This window comes from Phaethon aethereus (genome assembly GCF_964289735.1).
Source record: "Phaethon aethereus genome assembly, chromosome: 11".
NCBI classification, from domain to species: domain Eukaryota; kingdom Metazoa; phylum Chordata; class Aves; order Phaethontiformes; family Phaethontidae; genus Phaethon; species Phaethon aethereus.
Genome location: NC_138587.1, coordinates 18572459 through 18590542, shown reverse-complemented (window position 1 = coordinate 18590542; position 18084 = coordinate 18572459). Strand labels below are relative to the sequence as shown.

General features: G+C 39.1%; 1 protein-coding gene across 4 annotated transcripts in view; it reads left to right on the top strand.

The window, feature by feature from the left end:
- Positions 1–18084, top strand: part of LOC309408810 (6-phosphofructo-2-kinase/fructose-2,6-bisphosphatase 4) — a gene marked incomplete at both ends in the record, with an annotated part of 29875 nt that overhangs the window by 5531 nt on the left and 6260 nt on the right. Inside the window, 11 exons of one of the 4 annotated variants that reach the window (XM_082004781.1) lie at positions 3530–3646; positions 7340–7436; positions 9841–9907; positions 11067–11141; positions 11923–11979; positions 12295–12416; positions 14030–14237; positions 14814–14939; positions 15536–15640; positions 17357–17486; positions 17850–17912. In XM_082004781.1, coding sequence (XP_081860907.1) covers positions 3530–3646; positions 7340–7436; positions 9841–9907; positions 11067–11141; positions 11923–11979; positions 12295–12416; positions 14030–14237; positions 14814–14939; positions 15536–15640; positions 17357–17486; positions 17850–17912 — 1167 coding nt within the window. Of the gene's footprint in view, positions 1–3529; positions 3647–7339; positions 7437–9809; positions 9908–11066; positions 11142–11922; positions 11980–12294; positions 12417–14029; positions 14238–14813; positions 14961–15535; positions 15641–17356; positions 17487–17849; positions 17913–18084 lie in introns of those variants that run through there. The other 3 variants (XM_082004780.1, XM_082004782.1, XM_082004783.1) reach the window with 3 other exon arrangements.

Here is an 18084-nt window from a genome sequence, read left to right as displayed (position 1 = left end):
TAGTATATAACAAAATTTTAACAGTGTTAATGACTTTGTTTAATTTGCAGTACTTAATTTTTAATATGCTTTATCACTTGGACATTTTCCTTCACTGATTGGTGGTTTTTTGTGTGTTCCCTGTAAGCGAGGGGATGCAACATAAATTTCTTTTTGATGCTGCTTATAAACCTGCAATCTTACATGCATATGTTGCAAGCATCTATTTTAAAGGAAAAAACTTGAGTAAAGTCATAGAGCATCTTTAGCAAACGATGGCATACAACCCTGTAGGTTTTGTTTCGCTGTTCTGAATATGTATCTTCCTGTAGCAAAATTAGTGTTGATAGCACATCCACAGGTTGGGGCTGTCAGAAATGCTTAGGAGTTACATATGTGAAGCAGTATTAAAAAATCAGTTTTTCTCGAGTCTAGACTGCGTAGAGATGTTTCTGGAGGTAAACCAGACCATCCAGTGGTAAGGAATTGAGAGAAAGCTGCAGCTAGGAGTCTGCCTTGGCTCTGCAACTTGCACCTATATAACTACTTCTGTGCTGCAAATCGTTTTTCATATAAAATGAACAATGATGAGGTGCTGTGAAAAGGGGAATTGAGCATTGTGCCAGTGGGAAAATACTCAACTAAAGAGGCTTTTTTATTTCAGGAGTTAGATATGTGTAACTTGTGGTTTGTTTGGGTTTTTTATCAGTCCACATTCTCATGTCAAAATTGCTTACCTTTCATCAAAGGAAAGTGTAAGTCTTGGGACACCGACACTTTAAGTACTGTCACTGGAATGAACGTTCATCTCCACTTGCAGTGAATGTTGGCAACATTTTGTTGAGAAAATTGTGGTTCAGATAAAGTGAAAGAAAAATTAAGTTATTTTTAACTTCTGAGTATTTGATACACCCTCAGCACTTCGCTTTTTGGTTTAGTCTCAACTTTTTTACTGAGCTAATGAGTGAAAATAAGCCTTGTTACTGACACAGGATCATAAGGAAGAAAACAAAAACCCGTGTCTGCTGTGCCGAGTCTTACATGTGTTGTTGAGAAGGCTACTCAGCGGTACAGTATAAATAAAATTGTTGCTTTGTACGCTTTTATTTTCAGTTCTGTCATTTAGCTGTTACCGCCTGCTGTTTTGGCCAGAAAATGTGCCTTTGACTTCTATCTCCAAAGGTATAGGTGCACTTGTCACAAAGTGCCACCTGTGTGAGCAGTATTAGACCACAACCACTGTTGACCATCTAAACAAAAACGCCAACCACTTTTTAGTGTCCTGAATTCTAGATTGCAACCTGACATCCTCTTGTTGAAGACGAGCGCTGATGGCTGGTGTGTGGCGTAGCACCATGTAACGTGGAGCGGTGTTTACAGGGCTACAGCATTATGTAAAAGCAGAGTGCTTAAGATCGTTGGAGTGGGTGGTGTTCCTCCTCCTGGTGTGCAGGGCGTGTGTTCTACTGGTGTCTGCCTTTAAAGACGAGAAGCACTCTCAGGTCAGCCTGACACCTAATGAGAATGGGATTGCAGCTTGTTTGATTGGGATCAGCAGGTAATTCCCCTGGTTTCTGCTATATGGTCGCACACTAAATAGTGGTGCACAGAGTGATCAGCGTTAACAGGCTAGGTGTGCGTGTTAGACTGTATGCACAGGGCCGTAATAAAGGCAGTTTTGCTAGTTTTTGTACTTTCTTTGAGGAAATCCGCATAAAAATGTGCTTGATGCCAGACTTGCACACTGAGTTCTTGGCAGTGGGAGGAAATACCCCTCTTGCATGTTGTTTGATCTATTACAAACAGACAGCAGTAGGATTTACCTTAGAGAGTGGTTGCCGGCGTAATCTGTGAAGCAGCCATTTAAGTGGGTTGCCCGTTTTTTTCATGGTAGCTTCCTAGCCCTTAGCTTTACAAGGTGGAGTTTTTTATACCTCCAGTATAGGTTAATTGTTACATTAGCAAAAGACAGATGTTCTGTGAGAAGGCTAAATTTATATGGCTCACCCCAGGGCGGGGGAAAAAAAAATACTGAGGTGATCTAGGCATGTTAGTTGGTAAATTCTGTTCCAAATGGGTAGAAAAACTTGTTTTGCTTAGCACAGGTTCCTTGCAGAGCAAGGGGACCTGAGGCAGCGTACAGAGCCTTTCTGTACAGATCCTGGTTTGTCTTTGTTTTTACAACTCTTACTTCACTGCTTATACTGGAAAATTATTTAAAACTCGAGCTCGATATTTCAGATGAAGAACCTTTCAAATTGGCTTTGAAGAACAATGTCTTGTCTTAAAATTTCTAGGGGCTCAGGGATTTTTCTCATCTCAATATTGTATTTTTTCTTATCAATGTGTGTTTTAAGAAGGTGCATCTGTCTGCTAATTGGTTTGTTCTTTTTTGATGGGTTTACTATGCGGAGTAGCTGTGCCAGATTTGTGCAAGTGACTTTTTTGGATGGGACTTTGTCAATCCAAGGTTTGGGAATCTTGGGCAATCACAGTGCTTTGTACAACAGTTTAGCTATGCCTTACAGCATAGCTCTGAGATTCAGTCTTTTGGAGTGCATTGACTCCTCTGCTATCGAGACACTGAGGAAATTGATGTACATGTGGCTTGTATAGAAATTAATTCCCTTTGAAATATGGGATGAAGGGAGCTGGTGGTATCGTGCAGCACTTTAATATCTTCTTTCTTTTTAGGCAGTTCCTTGTAGCTGTGATAGATTCATGCAAGGTATCCGCAGTTTTGTGCCATTAAAATGTTCAGAAGCTTGTAATTTGAAAGGAAATGCCTCAAGGTTTTCAGTTTATACATGTAACTCCTTCAACTTCATACAGTGGTTGTATTTTTTTTTTAAATTGAACACTCTGCCTTTGATTAAGAGTATTTCTGAACTTATATCTGTACATCAGATTATTTTAGTTGACTGCATAGAATACTTGTGCTTTATTCCTAGTAACCATCAAAGAACAGTCAAAATGAGCTCTGTTTCAAGAGAGGTTTCCGTGTTAATAATATTTAAAGGAGATATAATAAATAGTGAGTACCATGTAATACTATAATGTATTAAGCTGCATCTTTCATGCTTGTTTTGCTCAAAACCAAGGAAAAGTTGAGCAGTATTGAGGTCTTGTCTCAAAGATTTAAAAATTATCTAAGAATTGTGTAGACCTTGCTGTTTCCTTTCAATGCAAGCACTGAACTGAGGTACATAGGGGTGTAAGATGTCAGTGTCCTCTTTTTTGGCATTGTTTTTGTGCGTCTTAAAATATGTCTGCAAATACATAGGTTTCTTGTCTTCTGCCTGTATAAAACTCACATGTCCAGTATTGCACTGCCACTGACTCGCCCTTCCAAAATTCAACACAGCATTAAGAAAGCTGGTGAGGTCCACCGTACTCCTGAAGAAACCCCCTGAAATAGGGAGACACAGTGCATGAGCTGCTTGAACAGTCACTTCCTCAGCACATGGATTGTAATTTTCCACCACAATATAAGCCTTTGCTTTGTGGGAATGTTAACAGTAAATCCTAGTTTTCTGTTTTTCTGTTTCAGTATGTATGACCAATTGCCCTACCCTGATTGTCATGGTGGGTCTCCCAGCAAGAGGAAAAACCTACATCTCAAAGAAGCTGACACGCTATTTAAATTGGATTGGAGTGCCTACAAAAGGTGATGGATTTATTTTCATTTACATCAGAAGGATAGGGCTTATGTCAGGTGTTTTATAAACCTAATTCCCAGTAATGTCCTTGCCCAGTTTGACTACTTAAAATCCTTCTGGTTTGTTAGCTTATTTTTAAGTAATAGCATACACAGGCTCTCTGCTCCGTTTAGATGTTAATTAATCAAATTTTGGTGACTGTTCATTTACCTCCTTGTTCTGTCGGATGCCTAAATCAACTTTTTGCCCTTGTCCCTTAACACTTTTGTTCTTCAGCTGTAATTTTTTTCTTTTTTCCTTCCTCTTTCTTTGTGTGGATGAAAAGGAATCTTGTTTACAAGCAGTCAGCAATTCTGGGTTAAAGTTCTGGCTTCTCCATCTTCTTTTCTCTGTGAGCTTTGTGCAATGGTCTAATTCTCTGTGTAACTCTGTTGAACTGCATTTGCGGAATGAGTTACAGCTCTTTGTCTGAATATTAAGAGCCCAAGGAACTGAACCGGACACTCGTTATCACTCTCTTAAGAACTTTATATGTATGCTTTGAGTAGGAAATGATGGCTCAGATTGCTTATGCCAAGGATGTGGCTATCCTACCTCATTTCTGAGCTCCTGTGGTATCTTGCGGGCCGAAATCAACAAGTAAAACAAGACCTAAAGTCCATTTGAGGTTCTGAGCAGCCATCTCCCCTGCCTTCTCTGTTTCTGTAGAATAAAAAGTATTCTGTGATTCTGTGTCTGGTGCAGCAACGGTAGCTTTGTAGTTATGACTAGTTAATAATTTAAATGACATTAAACATATTAGATCATACTAAAGGGTAGACTTCTGGCTGGATATTCAGAGATGTATTTCCTAGTAGCTCTAAGAAATCAAGATGAAGGGTTCTGGCCTATATTTAAACTGCGTTTGTATTCTAGGGTATAGCTTTTGGAGTTGATGTTTTCTTAAGCTCTTAGAAACTATCTAATGTGCTTTATTTAGATGAGCTGTTACAGAGGATATGTTATATTGTTTGAGTATGAGAGTTTACAGGATTTTATTTATCACTTGAGTTTTGACTGCTTTCGCACAGGATCACCCTTCTGATGAGCAGTGTCAGATTAAATTTTGAGTCTTCAGTTTTATCCATTAGGCTGAAACAGAATAACAATCTAAATAGGTTGGCCTGTATCCAAGGTGATAAAATGTATGCGATATAACTATGCTTGTGTGTTAGATGCATATCTAGCATACATATATGCAGATATGTATATATGTCGTTGTGTTGAGCATTTTACTGTGTGAATTTTGAAAAGCAGAAATCCGGTATTGAAAAACAAACAAGATATCATCCACATCTGGTTCATGCTTGGTTGACTATATCCCAACAACAGTAAAATAGGTAGGGGTGGTCTGCTTCAGTTATAGGAAATGTTCCATGGGCCACCATGAGCAGCACGTCAGAAAATAATGTGCCTGTGTTTAATAAAAAATAGTTAGAGCTTTGCTTCCTAATTTTACAAAAATATACAACATGAAGTTGCCATATGAGCTTCTATCCTAGGTTGCTGGTTATGGTTTTTGTTAGAAATGATGACTTGGGATTTTCTTGGAAAACCACAGACCCTTCCCGTTGTTGGTGTCATTTGTGCTGCTATTTTACTGAAGCTGAAATCAATATAAAATACCTCGCTGACTGCGGGAATAGATGACGCACAGCCTAACGTGTCCATTGGGGCTAAATTGATACATGATAGGTATCGAGTAGCCCTAGCATCTGTTACTCTCTGGCTCCTTAATGTCTTAAAATTAGTATGTGTGCTTAATATAGTAAGTGTTCTTACTCTCTGAGACAGATGGTTAAAATTATGAGATTATGTAAAATAGAAAAAAGATAAATGCCATCTTTTCATGTAACATACATTAAGCAAGCTGGAGAGTTCAAGAACGGAAGGTAGAAGTAGATAGCCCAGGGCTGATGTTAGTCCAATAATATCAGCTGTCAGTTCTGTTTTCTTTTGTTTCTTCCAAAATCCTCTTGTCGTTTAGATTGTGAAATGGTTAAAAATACAAAGGACTTCTGTCTGGGCTTTTTGATGGAAATGAGGTTAATTAGATGCCTGAATAGAATGGTGTTGCAATGTGGTTTTTAGATACTGAATTTGAGAAGCTTTTTTGAATAGTACTGACTGTGTGGTAGTTACACCAGTTAGCTTTGTGAAGCTTTTCCACTGGGGTGGATGCTAATAATAAGGGCTAAGGATCATCCCACTAGATAGCACTTTTTGCTTTGCTGTGCATGACCCTCTTGCAGTAACAGTTACTTCTTAAGAAATTTTTTATTTTTTTTAATTTTTAAAGGGCTATTGCCTGATGACACAGGCTACCTGAACTTCTTGCATCTTCTGTTTTTATTACAAGGAGCCACCTTTTCATATAGCCAGTATGGCCAGTGCTCATTAAACCTGTCACAGAATAACCTGAATTGTACTATAAACTATGTCATATAGTTGACCACAAAAAAATTTGCATCAACATTGTTGAATTCAAACAGGACTTGACTTTGGGGGGGGACAGACAATATTTATTTATTTATTTATTTATCCTCTGCCCCCCATCCCAACAGCAACCTATATACAGCAGCTTATGGTTCAGCTCTTTTATCCTATGTCTTTTTTCCTTAATTACAACTTGGCAATTGTGTCTGTTATTTCTTTTCCTCTTTCCAGAAATGAAGTCTGGCAAGTAGTTATACCACGATAGCTTCTGAAACAGAATACTTCAGTTTGATCTTATGTTAGAAAGAAATGCTTTGCAGTTCAACAGAGAAAACTTATAGGTCAGAAACGAGTTAAACATTAATTGCACCTCAGAGACCAGCTGTTGAATGAAGTTAACAGGCTACAGTGTCATTGTCTGCCATGTGGCCAACCAGAACTGCCTTGCTGTAATCCCATATCCGATATGGTGACACGTGTACGGCCATAGACTTTATTGACCTTTGCCCAGATAAGGATAGTTTTCTTTGACCACAGTTAAGAGGTCACAGTAAGATTATGTTCAGTACTGATGCTGATTGATTAAAAAAAAAAAAAATTTTTACAGCTTAAATATTTTTTAAAAATAAATGGAACAGGGATTGTGAAATATTATGTACTGATCTTTAAGGAATAGAAATGTTTGAGCAGAGTTCTGCAAAAAAGGTTTCCACAACTTGAATTTTAAGTTTCGTGTATCAAAATCAAGATTGGTTCGTTCTGTTTAGAACTCTTCCTTGCTTAAGTAAGAGCTGAAAGTTTTGGGAGGTGCTGTCAGAATAGTGTTTCACTGCACATGTACCCAGAAGAAAAAGCCAGACTATTAGTAGTCCTTTGTAAACTACTGGAATAGACTTCAAATCACTCCTGCACAGCAGGAAAAGAGTTTCTTTTGTTGTCCAGGCAAACTGGCAGACAGAGGCAGCAATATGGTCAAGTGACTCCATTGAAGCTACCCAACAGCCCAAATGTTCTTCCATTTCCATGATCTGTTGTTGTCATTGTATATAAAACCAAACAAAGCAACCCCCCCCCCCCCAAAACACAAGAAGTAGTATGATAGGTTGACTTTGTACATGCTGAATTATCTTATCCTTGCAGGTAGTTTCATTTCAAAGCTGTCATAACTTCTCTCCTTTTTATGTGAATATTGTTAGTTCCCACTAATACTGGTTTCTTCTTGGCAGAATTTAATGTTGGTCAGTATCGTCGAGATTTGGTGAAAAAGTATAAATCTTTTGAATTCTTCCTGCCTGACAATGAAGAAGGCTTGAAAATCAGGAAGTAAGTTTTGAATGTGTTCGGCTACAGAATGCTAATTGTATTAAAATGACTGCTTTAAGTTGCATTTTTGTATGCTCAAGAAGATCCTTAAGAGACTGAAGTATGAAATGACAAGGAAAAGAAATTCTGGACAGGGTGGAAAAGTGATTTGTTTAGGCTGCTTAAAATTCGGGGTATTTTTTTCTTAATTGTTTCCTGTCAAGCATCAAAAATGCAGAGAAGGTAAATACCTAAACTGGATTCCTTTTCACCTTTCAGTAGGCTGTGACTGCTGTCATTCCTGCAGATATTCCAGGATATTTTCACTCAAAACAAAAGCAGTTTTGACAAACAGTTATTATTTTTCTTACCTTTTTGTAAGGTATCAGCTAATAGATGTGACACTTTCTGCTGTCTAATTTCTAAAATGCCATTTTAGAGCTTTTGTGTGAATCAGAAAGAAAGAAAAAACCCACATAACTGTTTTTCTTTTTGGTTTACATGCTGGAATTTTTTGCCTGGAGTACTTTGAACGTATTTGTCATTATCTGTTCAAATGAGTGGGAATGAAACACTATTATTCTCTCCCTGAAATTGTCTTTTTGGCCACCGTGCAGATGCTTCATGCAGTCAATCAGTGCACTGCCTTGAAAATTGTCATGTTTTGCTAATACTATGCAAAGCAAGGTGAGCACCAGTGTGAACGTTTGTGCCCAGGTGTAGCACCTAAGACTCCCCTCTTGCCTGGAAAGAGGCTGTGCTTTAACATAGAGGAAAGACCTTGAGAAGAAAGGGTAGATGAAGAGAAGGTCAGAGCAAGAGGGAGCTGCCTGTTTCTTACAGAAAATAAATGGGAAGGTCTTTTGATTTTCTTTACAATTCATTGTCTTTTTCAATATGTTCAGGAAAACCCTTAAGAGTATGAAATGGGAAGGAACAGAAATTTTAGAGGAATGGAAATGCAATTTTTTTAGGCTACTTAAAATACAGAGTATTTTGTTCTTAATTGCTTCACCTCAAGCATCAAAAATGTCTGGACTTCCTTACTGTCTGGACTTTCTTCTGTGGCTGTCCCTCTGCTTGTTCTCTTCCCTTTCCTCTTCAGCAGCAGTTGAGTATTGCTAATGTCAAAGGAGAGCAACTTGCACAAGAACCTCCTAATCCTTTGGGACCAAAGAGTAGACATGAGGTGCATTAGCCTTGCAAGCCCCTACGTTTTGCTTAGAGGTAGAGCCAAACCTTTTAACGTGCCTCTGTGTCACCTGTTAGGCTAAATGGTGGGGAATATAACATGAAATGGGCTGTGTGAGTTAATCTGCCTAGTTAGCAATGAGTAAAAAGGGTTTATATTTATTTAGTGAAGACTTGACTGATAAATCTCAGTTCCTGACATCTATTAACCATGCTAATGTGGAAATACTGTCAGCATAAGCCATCATTTTTCTTTTAAGATAAAGCTGTGCATGCAGAATATGGTAAATGTAAGAGAAGAGTTACGCATTTCAGTCTGGAAGTCCAAATAGAGTAGTAATGCACAGAAAGGCTGTTGAGATGGACAGATTTTATGTTGGTACTGCAGAAAGACTGTACTTACTGGAAATAAATGGGGCTCTGCTCAACTAATGAGTAAATCGTGCAGAGTTTTAATGTTCAACAGTATTACTTGTGTGTTAGAAATCATAATGCTAACGGTGGGGACATAGCAAAGTTGCAAATGAATTTATTCTTGTCCATATTTAACACAAGTGTCAAGTACGTATGTCAAGGGATGGGGTTTTTTGGTGTTTGTGTCCTCAGCAGTCTCCAACTAATTCCATTGGGTTGGTGACTACAACGGGATGTTATTTTCACCTCTGTCCCTAATACTTGGTGCTAACTTTGTTTTACTCTGTTTTAACGGATTTTTTTTTTTTTGACATAAGCAATTTTTACACAGCGGTTCAAAACAGAAGTAGTAGATTACTGAAAAATAGTTGTCTATCCACTTTAACTTAGGGCTACAAAATAAAAAGTCTTAAGTTGATTTATTTTTTCCCTCTTTGAGAATTAAATTAAGAAGCAAATATCTATGAATAGGTAACTGGGAAAAGAATACGGTTTCTGCAGGGATGATTCAGTGGTGTTACTTTAGAACAGTGAAAGTTTATCCTGGTCAGCAAAGTTGATGGGTATTCTGTGGTCGTGTAGTTGCATCGGTTGCACAGAGGAGCACTGGACTGTTCTTCTTTTAGGCGGATGGCCATGACCACATTTCCTTAGTATAAGCTTGGTTTTTCCCCGGTTTCATGGGGGGGACTGATTAAAAAATACATGATTTTGAGAGAGATACCCTAACATCTGCAGGACACTTTGATCACGGTGCACAAGTGCATTAATAAAATTACTTTTAACTAGCATTTGAGTTTTGCTCTCTTTCATTTTTAAGGCAGTGTGCCTTAGCAGCGCTGAATGACGTCCGACAGTACCTCAGTGAAGAAAACGGGCACGTGGCTGTAAGTTTCTTGTTGAAGACACATTCTTGAGATGCTTCCCTACAAAACAGTGTGTGTCTGATGGATAAGATACAGCCCGAGTCATTCCCATGTCTCTTCAGTTTATCAGATTTTTTTTTTTTTTTGGAGTTGTATGTTACATCTGCCTTGTTGCTGCAGTGAAAGGAGCACTTAAGTTCAGGCTGATGATGCCATATTGAGCATCAACCTTTGTGGTTTGAGGGGTTAACTGAGGAGAGGGTAACACTAAGAAAAATGTCCCCTTTTTCTCCTCATTATATAATGTACTGTTAAACACATCTGTTGTTTTGGTGCACTTGTGTTTCTATTTGTTTAGTGTTTGAAGTGAAAGGTAAAGACTTACTGAACAAAAAGCATCCTGGGTATTGTGTGACTGACATGAGAAGTCTCTGAAGAGAGCAGGAGAGAGTAAATTGCTGCATATCTGATTATTTAATAATGGGATGCAAAACATAAGCTGTTCAACTACTGAAGTTGTTTATTCACATTAATGATATTTTGTGCATAACGTTTTTCTTAAGACTGCTGACACAACTCTGTGGTGTTTTCACTAGCGAATCAGGGAGAACCATTAGCTATAATTATAAGTTCTGCTGAGGACATGAGGTAAACTCTATACTTTGGTAAAACACTGGTGTGTTCAGAGCTAAATATAAGTTCTTAGAAAAATGCCTGCATGTATCTTGTAATTAATGGGCAGCATTTACAAGTCTAGCGGATCTTCTGCCCTTTAAAAGTTTTACACTTGCATTTTGCATAGTGTATTGACTGCAGTATCTTTTTTGTGTAGCATAAGTTCACTACAAAACCTGTGCATCAGTCTTAATGCCAGGAGGATGATTCTGTCCTTTGTTATGTGTTACACTTAAATTCTGGTTGCTTCTTCCAAATACAGTGTTCTGCTACAAGTGCTTTCAAAATATTACTCTCTTTTTAATATTTAGAAAATTATGTGTGTAAAGTAGGAATGTCTTTTGTTTTTCTGTTGAGCATGTTGACGGAGAAGGGGAAGTGTTTTCATTGCTTTTCCTTACACTGATGGACTTTGAACCTGCATTTTTGTTGTTACTAACACTGTGTTTTTCACAGACTAGGATGCTTTTTAAATTTCTCTCTCTTTCTCTGTATTTATTCCTAGGTTTTTGATGCTACAAACACGACTCGAGAACGCAGAGAAACTATTTACAAATTTGGTGAAGAAAATGGGTATAAGGTGAGTCAAAAGCAAAAGAGTACTGAGCTAATGGCTGGGCAAGTAGGGCAGTGATAGTTAGGCCCTTACCTGTACTCCCTAGTTAAGAAGTGCACTATCATAAGCCACATCCTTCCTAAATGTTTAGTCAATAGAGCATTTTGTGTTCTCAGTCATTGTTTGTGATGAAAAGTGACCCTTCTATCATCCTGTAGTTCTGAGCGGACTGTCAGCAAGAACCGTTTAAGATAGAGTTCTTAGTGCAGTTTTTTTGCTGCAGAAACGCATAGGGAATTCTGTGTTCTGTACAAACCAAAAACTTTTTGTGGCTTTCTGCCTTCTGTCCGTGATTGTTTTGCATTTAGCTGTTCTCCAGTAATCTTCTGTTGCCTCTAAACTTGTGTCACCATAAACCTTTGAGACAGTAAAACACAAACCTCTTTAAGGGAGGCTACTCCATTAGTTGAAAGGCTTCTAAATTATTATTTCAGAAGCATTAGTTACCGTGTGTATGGCTGAACTTGCATCCTCTGCATTTATTTCTTCCTCTTCCATCCTAAACTTCTCTTACTGCAAAATTTTTCCACTTCTAAGCATTGTTGGGAAAAATAATATAGAGCATGATACTTCAGGAAAGGCTAAGCCAACAATTTGTGGTGAGAGGGTCTGGAGAAATGTCTCTTTAAGGGGTTAGCGTGGAAGTGGGCAACGTGCTGCTCATGTGTGTTATTCTCCAGAGGCGTTTCAACGCATCTTCTTTCTTCCTTCTTTCTGTACATATGACTTCCCGTTTGGACTGAAGACTTTTTTTGTTGAGTCAGTGTGCGTAGATCCAGAGGTCATTGCTGCAAACATTGTGGTGAGTATAGAAAAGTTTGCTTCAACTGCTTTAAGTGAAGAGGTTTAAAGTAGCTCAGTATTTTTAGAAGTACATTATAAGAAGTTCCCATAACAAAAAAACATGAGCTCCCATTAATGGAACACTTTTAATTTCTTTTCCTGCCCATGTGTGTTCTAACTCAGAAGTTTAATTCTGTGAAGAATAGCTTTTTTTTTGCTTTACATGTATTTTAACTTCCAGAAAATAAGTTTTTGTGTTCTGCCCCTCCTGTTTCTTTAAACTCCCATTAAAAAGGAAGAGAAACTCATGTACTACTCTCCTGTTTTTAAACAGCAAGTGAAGCTGGGTAGTCCTGACTATGTTGATTGTAGTAATGATGAAGCAACAGAAGACTTCATGAAAAGAATAGAGTGCTACAAGAACTCATATGAGACATTGGATGAAACTCTTGACAAGTGAGTGATGAAATAATACCGTGATCACAGCTGGGTTATTTTTAAGATGTTTCCTTGGGCGATTGAGCATCCCATATTCGGGGATTAGGGCTTTCCAGTCATGTTTTTTTAATGGTTTGAGCTCTCTTTCCTTTGGCAAATGAGACAGAGTTGGCTCTGGGGGTGTAGTCTGGAAGCTTGCTTGCTTGAGGTAAGTTGCCGAATGAATCTGTTCTGAGACAGTATTATTATTTATTTTCCCACTTGGAGAATGGTATGATTCTTCTGGGATAGAACCAGCATTTAGAAATTATACTAGACAGCTGTAGTTGTTGTTATTTGGGTTTTTTTAGTATGTAGAGGAGACCTGAGTGATTTGTAAGCATAACTACATTTGTTGACATGGCTAAGATGAATTTTGAACACATCAGTCTTAAAAATGTGACTTCTAAATTAACTTACTTGTGCTTGCAAATTATCCTGCAGATGCAGGGCTATGAGAAGCTTTCATAGTTAGATTATTTGCCCTCATGCCAAAGCATTCATCTGTTTTTCATTCACAATTTTCGACACCTATGAAAGTAAGGTAGGGATGAACCATGTGAGGAGGAGCCCTGTTTCTCCTGCTACAGTCCAGGATTTCAGTGTGGGATTCTGAGCTGCACTCAGACCAGGTGCTCCTGGTTTGTTTCTAGACAGGTGCTATAGTGAAGGCTGTGCTGCATTTTAATGTAATCGAGTGTAAGCAGTGTGAAGCTGGTTCAGTCAGATCAGTTCATCCATGTAATTTCTGTGATGGACCTAATGGTTGTGCCTGAGTGAAATAGTAATGATTAACTCCAAAGAACACTATCAGAGATGAGGTGATGATGCTTGCTTCTTATCACCTCCATTTTTATGATAAGTTGTCTTGGTTTGTTGTGGTGTGCTGTCTCAAATGCATCACTAGAAACCAATAGTGGTTATTTTCAGTTTTCTGCCTTTAAACTATATGCTACTCTGAAATTATAGCTCAGATGAGAAAGGATAAACAGTGAAAATTGAAATTATAACCTGCCTGATGCCGAGAGAAGGTAGTGGTGGGGTAAATTACAGTACTGTTAATGAATAGTCGTTGAGAAAGTGGTTGAGAAAATGACTTGCTCCAGGCTAGTCCCTGGTCCTGATGCTGTAGTTTTTCTGGAAGGTTTAACTGGGATGGGTAAATAGTGACCCGTGCCTTTTGCCCCTGAGTGCAATCAGCCAAATACTTGCTGTGGGGGAAGTTTTTGTAACCTGGAGAAAAATATCTAGTATTGTAAAATATCTGGATATCTTATTGAAGCTTCCTTTCAGTGGGAGGGCTGTTTTTTCCCACAAGTAGGATCTAGATTTGAGAGGCAAAGTGCGAGTAAAGGGAACAGAAAAGAAAGTGATGTCAGCAGCTTACATAAGAAAGGAATAGAGTTCATCCTGTACCTTTGGAGTATTGCATTGTTTCTTGAGACTAATGCATATTCTGTGGGTAATTGAGAGTTTGTCTGTTGCTTTGGTTTGTTGCCGCTTTGTTTTATAATGAGAGAGAGGGTGGGAAGATTGTGGTACATGCTAATAGAAACTATCTGGAATCTTACTTTTTGATTTGTTTGTGAAAGGGATCTTTCTTATATTAAAATCATGGATGTTGGAAGAAGTTACCTTGTGAACAGAGTAATGGATCACATCCAGAGCCGGATTGTCTACTACCTCATGAATATCCACGTGACTCCTCGGTCAATCTACCTCTGTCGACATGGAGAAAGTGAACTCAATCTGAAAGGGAGAATAGGAGGAGATCCTGGACTGTCTGTCAGGGGGAAAGAAGTATGTGCCTCCTGAAGAAGTGTGACTGGGTTTTGTGTGTATCTGTGCATGTGTGCAGTTCATGCTGTGTAATTACAGCTTTCTTCCTCTACACTCTTTTCCTCTTAATGTGTTTAAGAAGGATTTTTTAGTTGTGTATGTGGGCAGTGGAAACCGGATGGACACACGTTGTGATTTGATACATGCTTTTCTATCTGACGGTCATTCTGTTGCTGAAACTCTTTTTTTAATGCTACAGCACAAAGCAGTTGTCAAGAGGGCTTTATTTTTAACTGTATTTTTGTAAAATCCTAACCTGTTGGATAATTGGGAAGGTTCACAAGTTAAAAGCTGAAAGGAAAATTCCTGGAGGTAAAGATGGGAATTGCAGAAAACTTGAGTGTCTTGTGCTCCTTTCCTTCCCTCCCCTGTCCCTCTTGCCTTAGCGGAATATGTTGTATTTCTTAGCAAAAACTTGGGCAGAGTCTTTTGGAAAAGTTGTAGTGAGTTTACAGAGGCTAGAGCCTGCGTGTTCCAAACTGAACAGAGTGTGGTGGCTCTGAGCCCTCATCAAGTGTCTTATGGTTTTTCTTTCAGTTTGCCAAAAGCTTGGCACAATTTATTAATGAGCAAAATATCAAAGACCTGAAAGTTTGGACCAGCCAGATGAAAAGGACAATTCAGACTGCTGAAGCCTTGGGAGTGCCTTACGAGCAGTGGAAGGTTTTGAATGAGATAGATGCAGTAAGTTCTTCTTTAAATGTCTGAGAAGTTGCTTTGTTTGCTAGGGCTAAAGGAAGTACTTAATTTGTAATGATATGCCTTTTATGGGATAGAAAGTCATTTAAGCTGGCCCTAGAGGCTGGAAAAAAAGGTCATTAATTCCTGTTAACAAGGCTAAACTTTTTATTAGAATTTGCCATAATTAATTTACTCTTGGCTTGTCTTTCCCAGTAAAAGATTCCTCTGTAGAAGCCATGTTGCTATGAAATTTTTCATAGGTGAGGGTTGGAAAGAAAAAAAGCATTGATAGTTGGTGCTTCCAGCTGTACCTGTAAGATATGTATGCAGGTGTAACAGATAAAATGTGACCTTGCTTGCCCGTAGATGTAACGTGACTTTTATAGGGATTTAATGATTCCTTCTAACCACATCTGAGTCCAGCCGAGTGTCCTGTTCATAATGTGTGACAATTTTAAGTGTCAGAGTAACAAAATACAATTGTTGAAGGTTATTTATATAGGCTTTTATTTAAGAGTGATATCTGCTTTTTGCACTGCTGGAAATACATGCTTTTTAATTACTTTTGTTGCCCATAGGGAGTGTGTGAAGAAATGACATACGAAGAAATACAGGAAAATTACCCGCTTGAATTTGCACTGAGAGACCAAGACAAATACAGATACAGATACCCTAAAGGAGAGGTATGCTGTTTTTTCTCTCTTGAGGCAAAGGGCTTCCTTGTCTTCTTGAATACATGCATGCTGGCTTTAGGAAGGAAAAAAGAAATTTCAAAATTAATAAGAAGGTTGTTCCTTTCGCCAGGGGAAAGCACATAGGAGCTTGCAAGGATTGAGCCCAGACCTTTTAATTTGACTCAGGGCTTGAAAAATAAAACAATAGATTAGAAAAACAATTGAGAGCTTTGTTCTCATGGGCATCGTTTCTGTGCTGATCCTGCAGTGGTGAAGCAGGAAGAATGATTGCAAGGGTTCTAACTACTGCATATGCAAACATACTGCTAAGATTGCCTTTTTCTATTCATCCTTGCTGTAGATAATGGCTGTTTTGCATGCAGTTCTGGCTGAAATCTGTAGCCACATTGGTCTTTCACTTTAATAAACTCCTTGCCTCTGAGAAAATAACTTGCTGACAGCTTTTCTAAAGCAAACCCATTACAGCGCAGCAATTACCAGATGGTCACATCTGTGGGTGCTGAAGGCTTAGGATTCAGGGCAGCGGGGCAGACGAGTAATTGGACCAGCTGCGTTGCTGTTGGTGCGGTGAGGAAGCGGAGCTCTGTGGTCTTCCTTCCTCAGCAGTCAAGAGTGATCACTGTGCTAAGAGCAGCTTGTGATAAGAGCAGTGTTTTTGCCGGTGTGACCCCGTCTTACTAATGAGGCAGTCGTTAAGCTGCAAAGTTCTCCTAAGCTATTTGAACCAGGAGTGTTTGTTTTTCAAAGTGATGCCATCTTCTGGGATGGTGACAAACATTTCAAACTGTCTCATCGCCTTGGGGTGAGGGGGTGATCTCAGTCGTTTGTCCAAGGCAGTTCCTCTGTCGCTGGTGAGAGCCGGGGGTGCTGTCAGGGGTTTGCACTGCCTTGCTGGAGGCCGCTGGGTTTCTCTTGCCAAGGTCTGGATCAGCGGTGCTGCTTTCCAGCCGGGCAGCCACCGTGCCTGCCCTGGGACCAGGGTGAAGGCTTTCTGCTGTGGTCGTTCCCTGCCCTGCTGGGTGATGCGCTGTGTTCTCCAGATGCGCAACGCATGCCACGTTTCAGCAGGACTGCCTTTACTGTGCATGTGAAAACTAACTTCAGCATGCACGTGCGGAAGTCCTGCTGTTTACCTGCAGCAGCAGATCGCTGCGGGCCTGCTGTGCAGGACAGGTTGCAAGAGAAATCCAGCCTCAATCCTGTGTGACTTCTGATGCGATGGTGGCTGCCATCACCAGACCAGTTCATCAAGCCCATAGCTTGTTTTCAAAGGGCAGCCTGAACAAGTCAGGCTTTGTGAACTGTTTGTGTGCTGACTGTAGGCTTGGCTTCCCAGATTTTTGCTTGGAAGAGAGATGCTTTTGAAGATGAGGCATGGAAAATAACGTGCAAGACTTAACCTGTGCGTTTGCAGATGCTGTGAATTGAATTTCATGGATTTTTGTGGAAATCCTTGATCATAGCGACCAATTTAATAAAGCTTTTCCATGAAGGAGATCTGTTTTGTTATATGTATGCTCTGATAGTCTGGAAGACCCAGACTGTCTGCTGAATTAAAGGCAAATTATTGCTACAGTGTTTGTCTGTGCACTAATACAACATTTAGAAGATGACTAGTAGGAAAGTAAGATCCACTCTGTAGCCATACACTGTCCAAAGAGTTTTCCCGTTTTAATGTGCTGTGCATTTCTCCTCCCCACTTAGTCCTATGAAGATCTTGTTCAGAGACTGGAGCCGGTAATTATGGAACTTGAAAGGCAGGAAAATGTGCTTGTCATATGTCACCAAGCTGTCATGCGCTGTTTGCTTGCATATTTTCTTGACAAGCCTGCAGGTGAGTCTTCCTTGATACATTACAAATAGTCTGTTTTTTGAAAAATTACTAATTAAGCTTCCAAACAGTAGGTTCTAAAAATCTCGTTCATCATCAGGGGGTGGTTGTGCTAGGCAAGTATGCAAGGGTAATTTTTTGTTTGACCCACATGTGAAACTTGGTTTTATTGAGCTGCTCCTCACCTGAAATGCTGTAATGTTTGCTTTTCTGCTCTGTTTGAATAGCATCTCTGTTGCATGCTAGGAAAGAAAACAGATATACTCTCAGGAAAAAAAAGGCTTTTAAGTGGTTGACCTGTAATGTAATAGAAAAGTTAGTGTTCTTGTAATCTGTATTTGATACGTAACTTGTTCAATTTCTCAGAACAACTGCCTTACCTGAAGTGCCCGCTGCATACTGTCTTAAAGTTAACCCCAGTGGCTTATGGTGAGTAGTATTAAGTATATATAAGTCTTAACTATACTTTCTGTGTCATCAGTAAAGTTTGTGAAACATTTAAATTAAAACACATTTTTAATTTATTTTGCTTTAAAAGAGAATTGAACAATTAGGTTTGACATTGCATGTATGCCTGTACAGCTTTGTTAGAGTCAGTGAA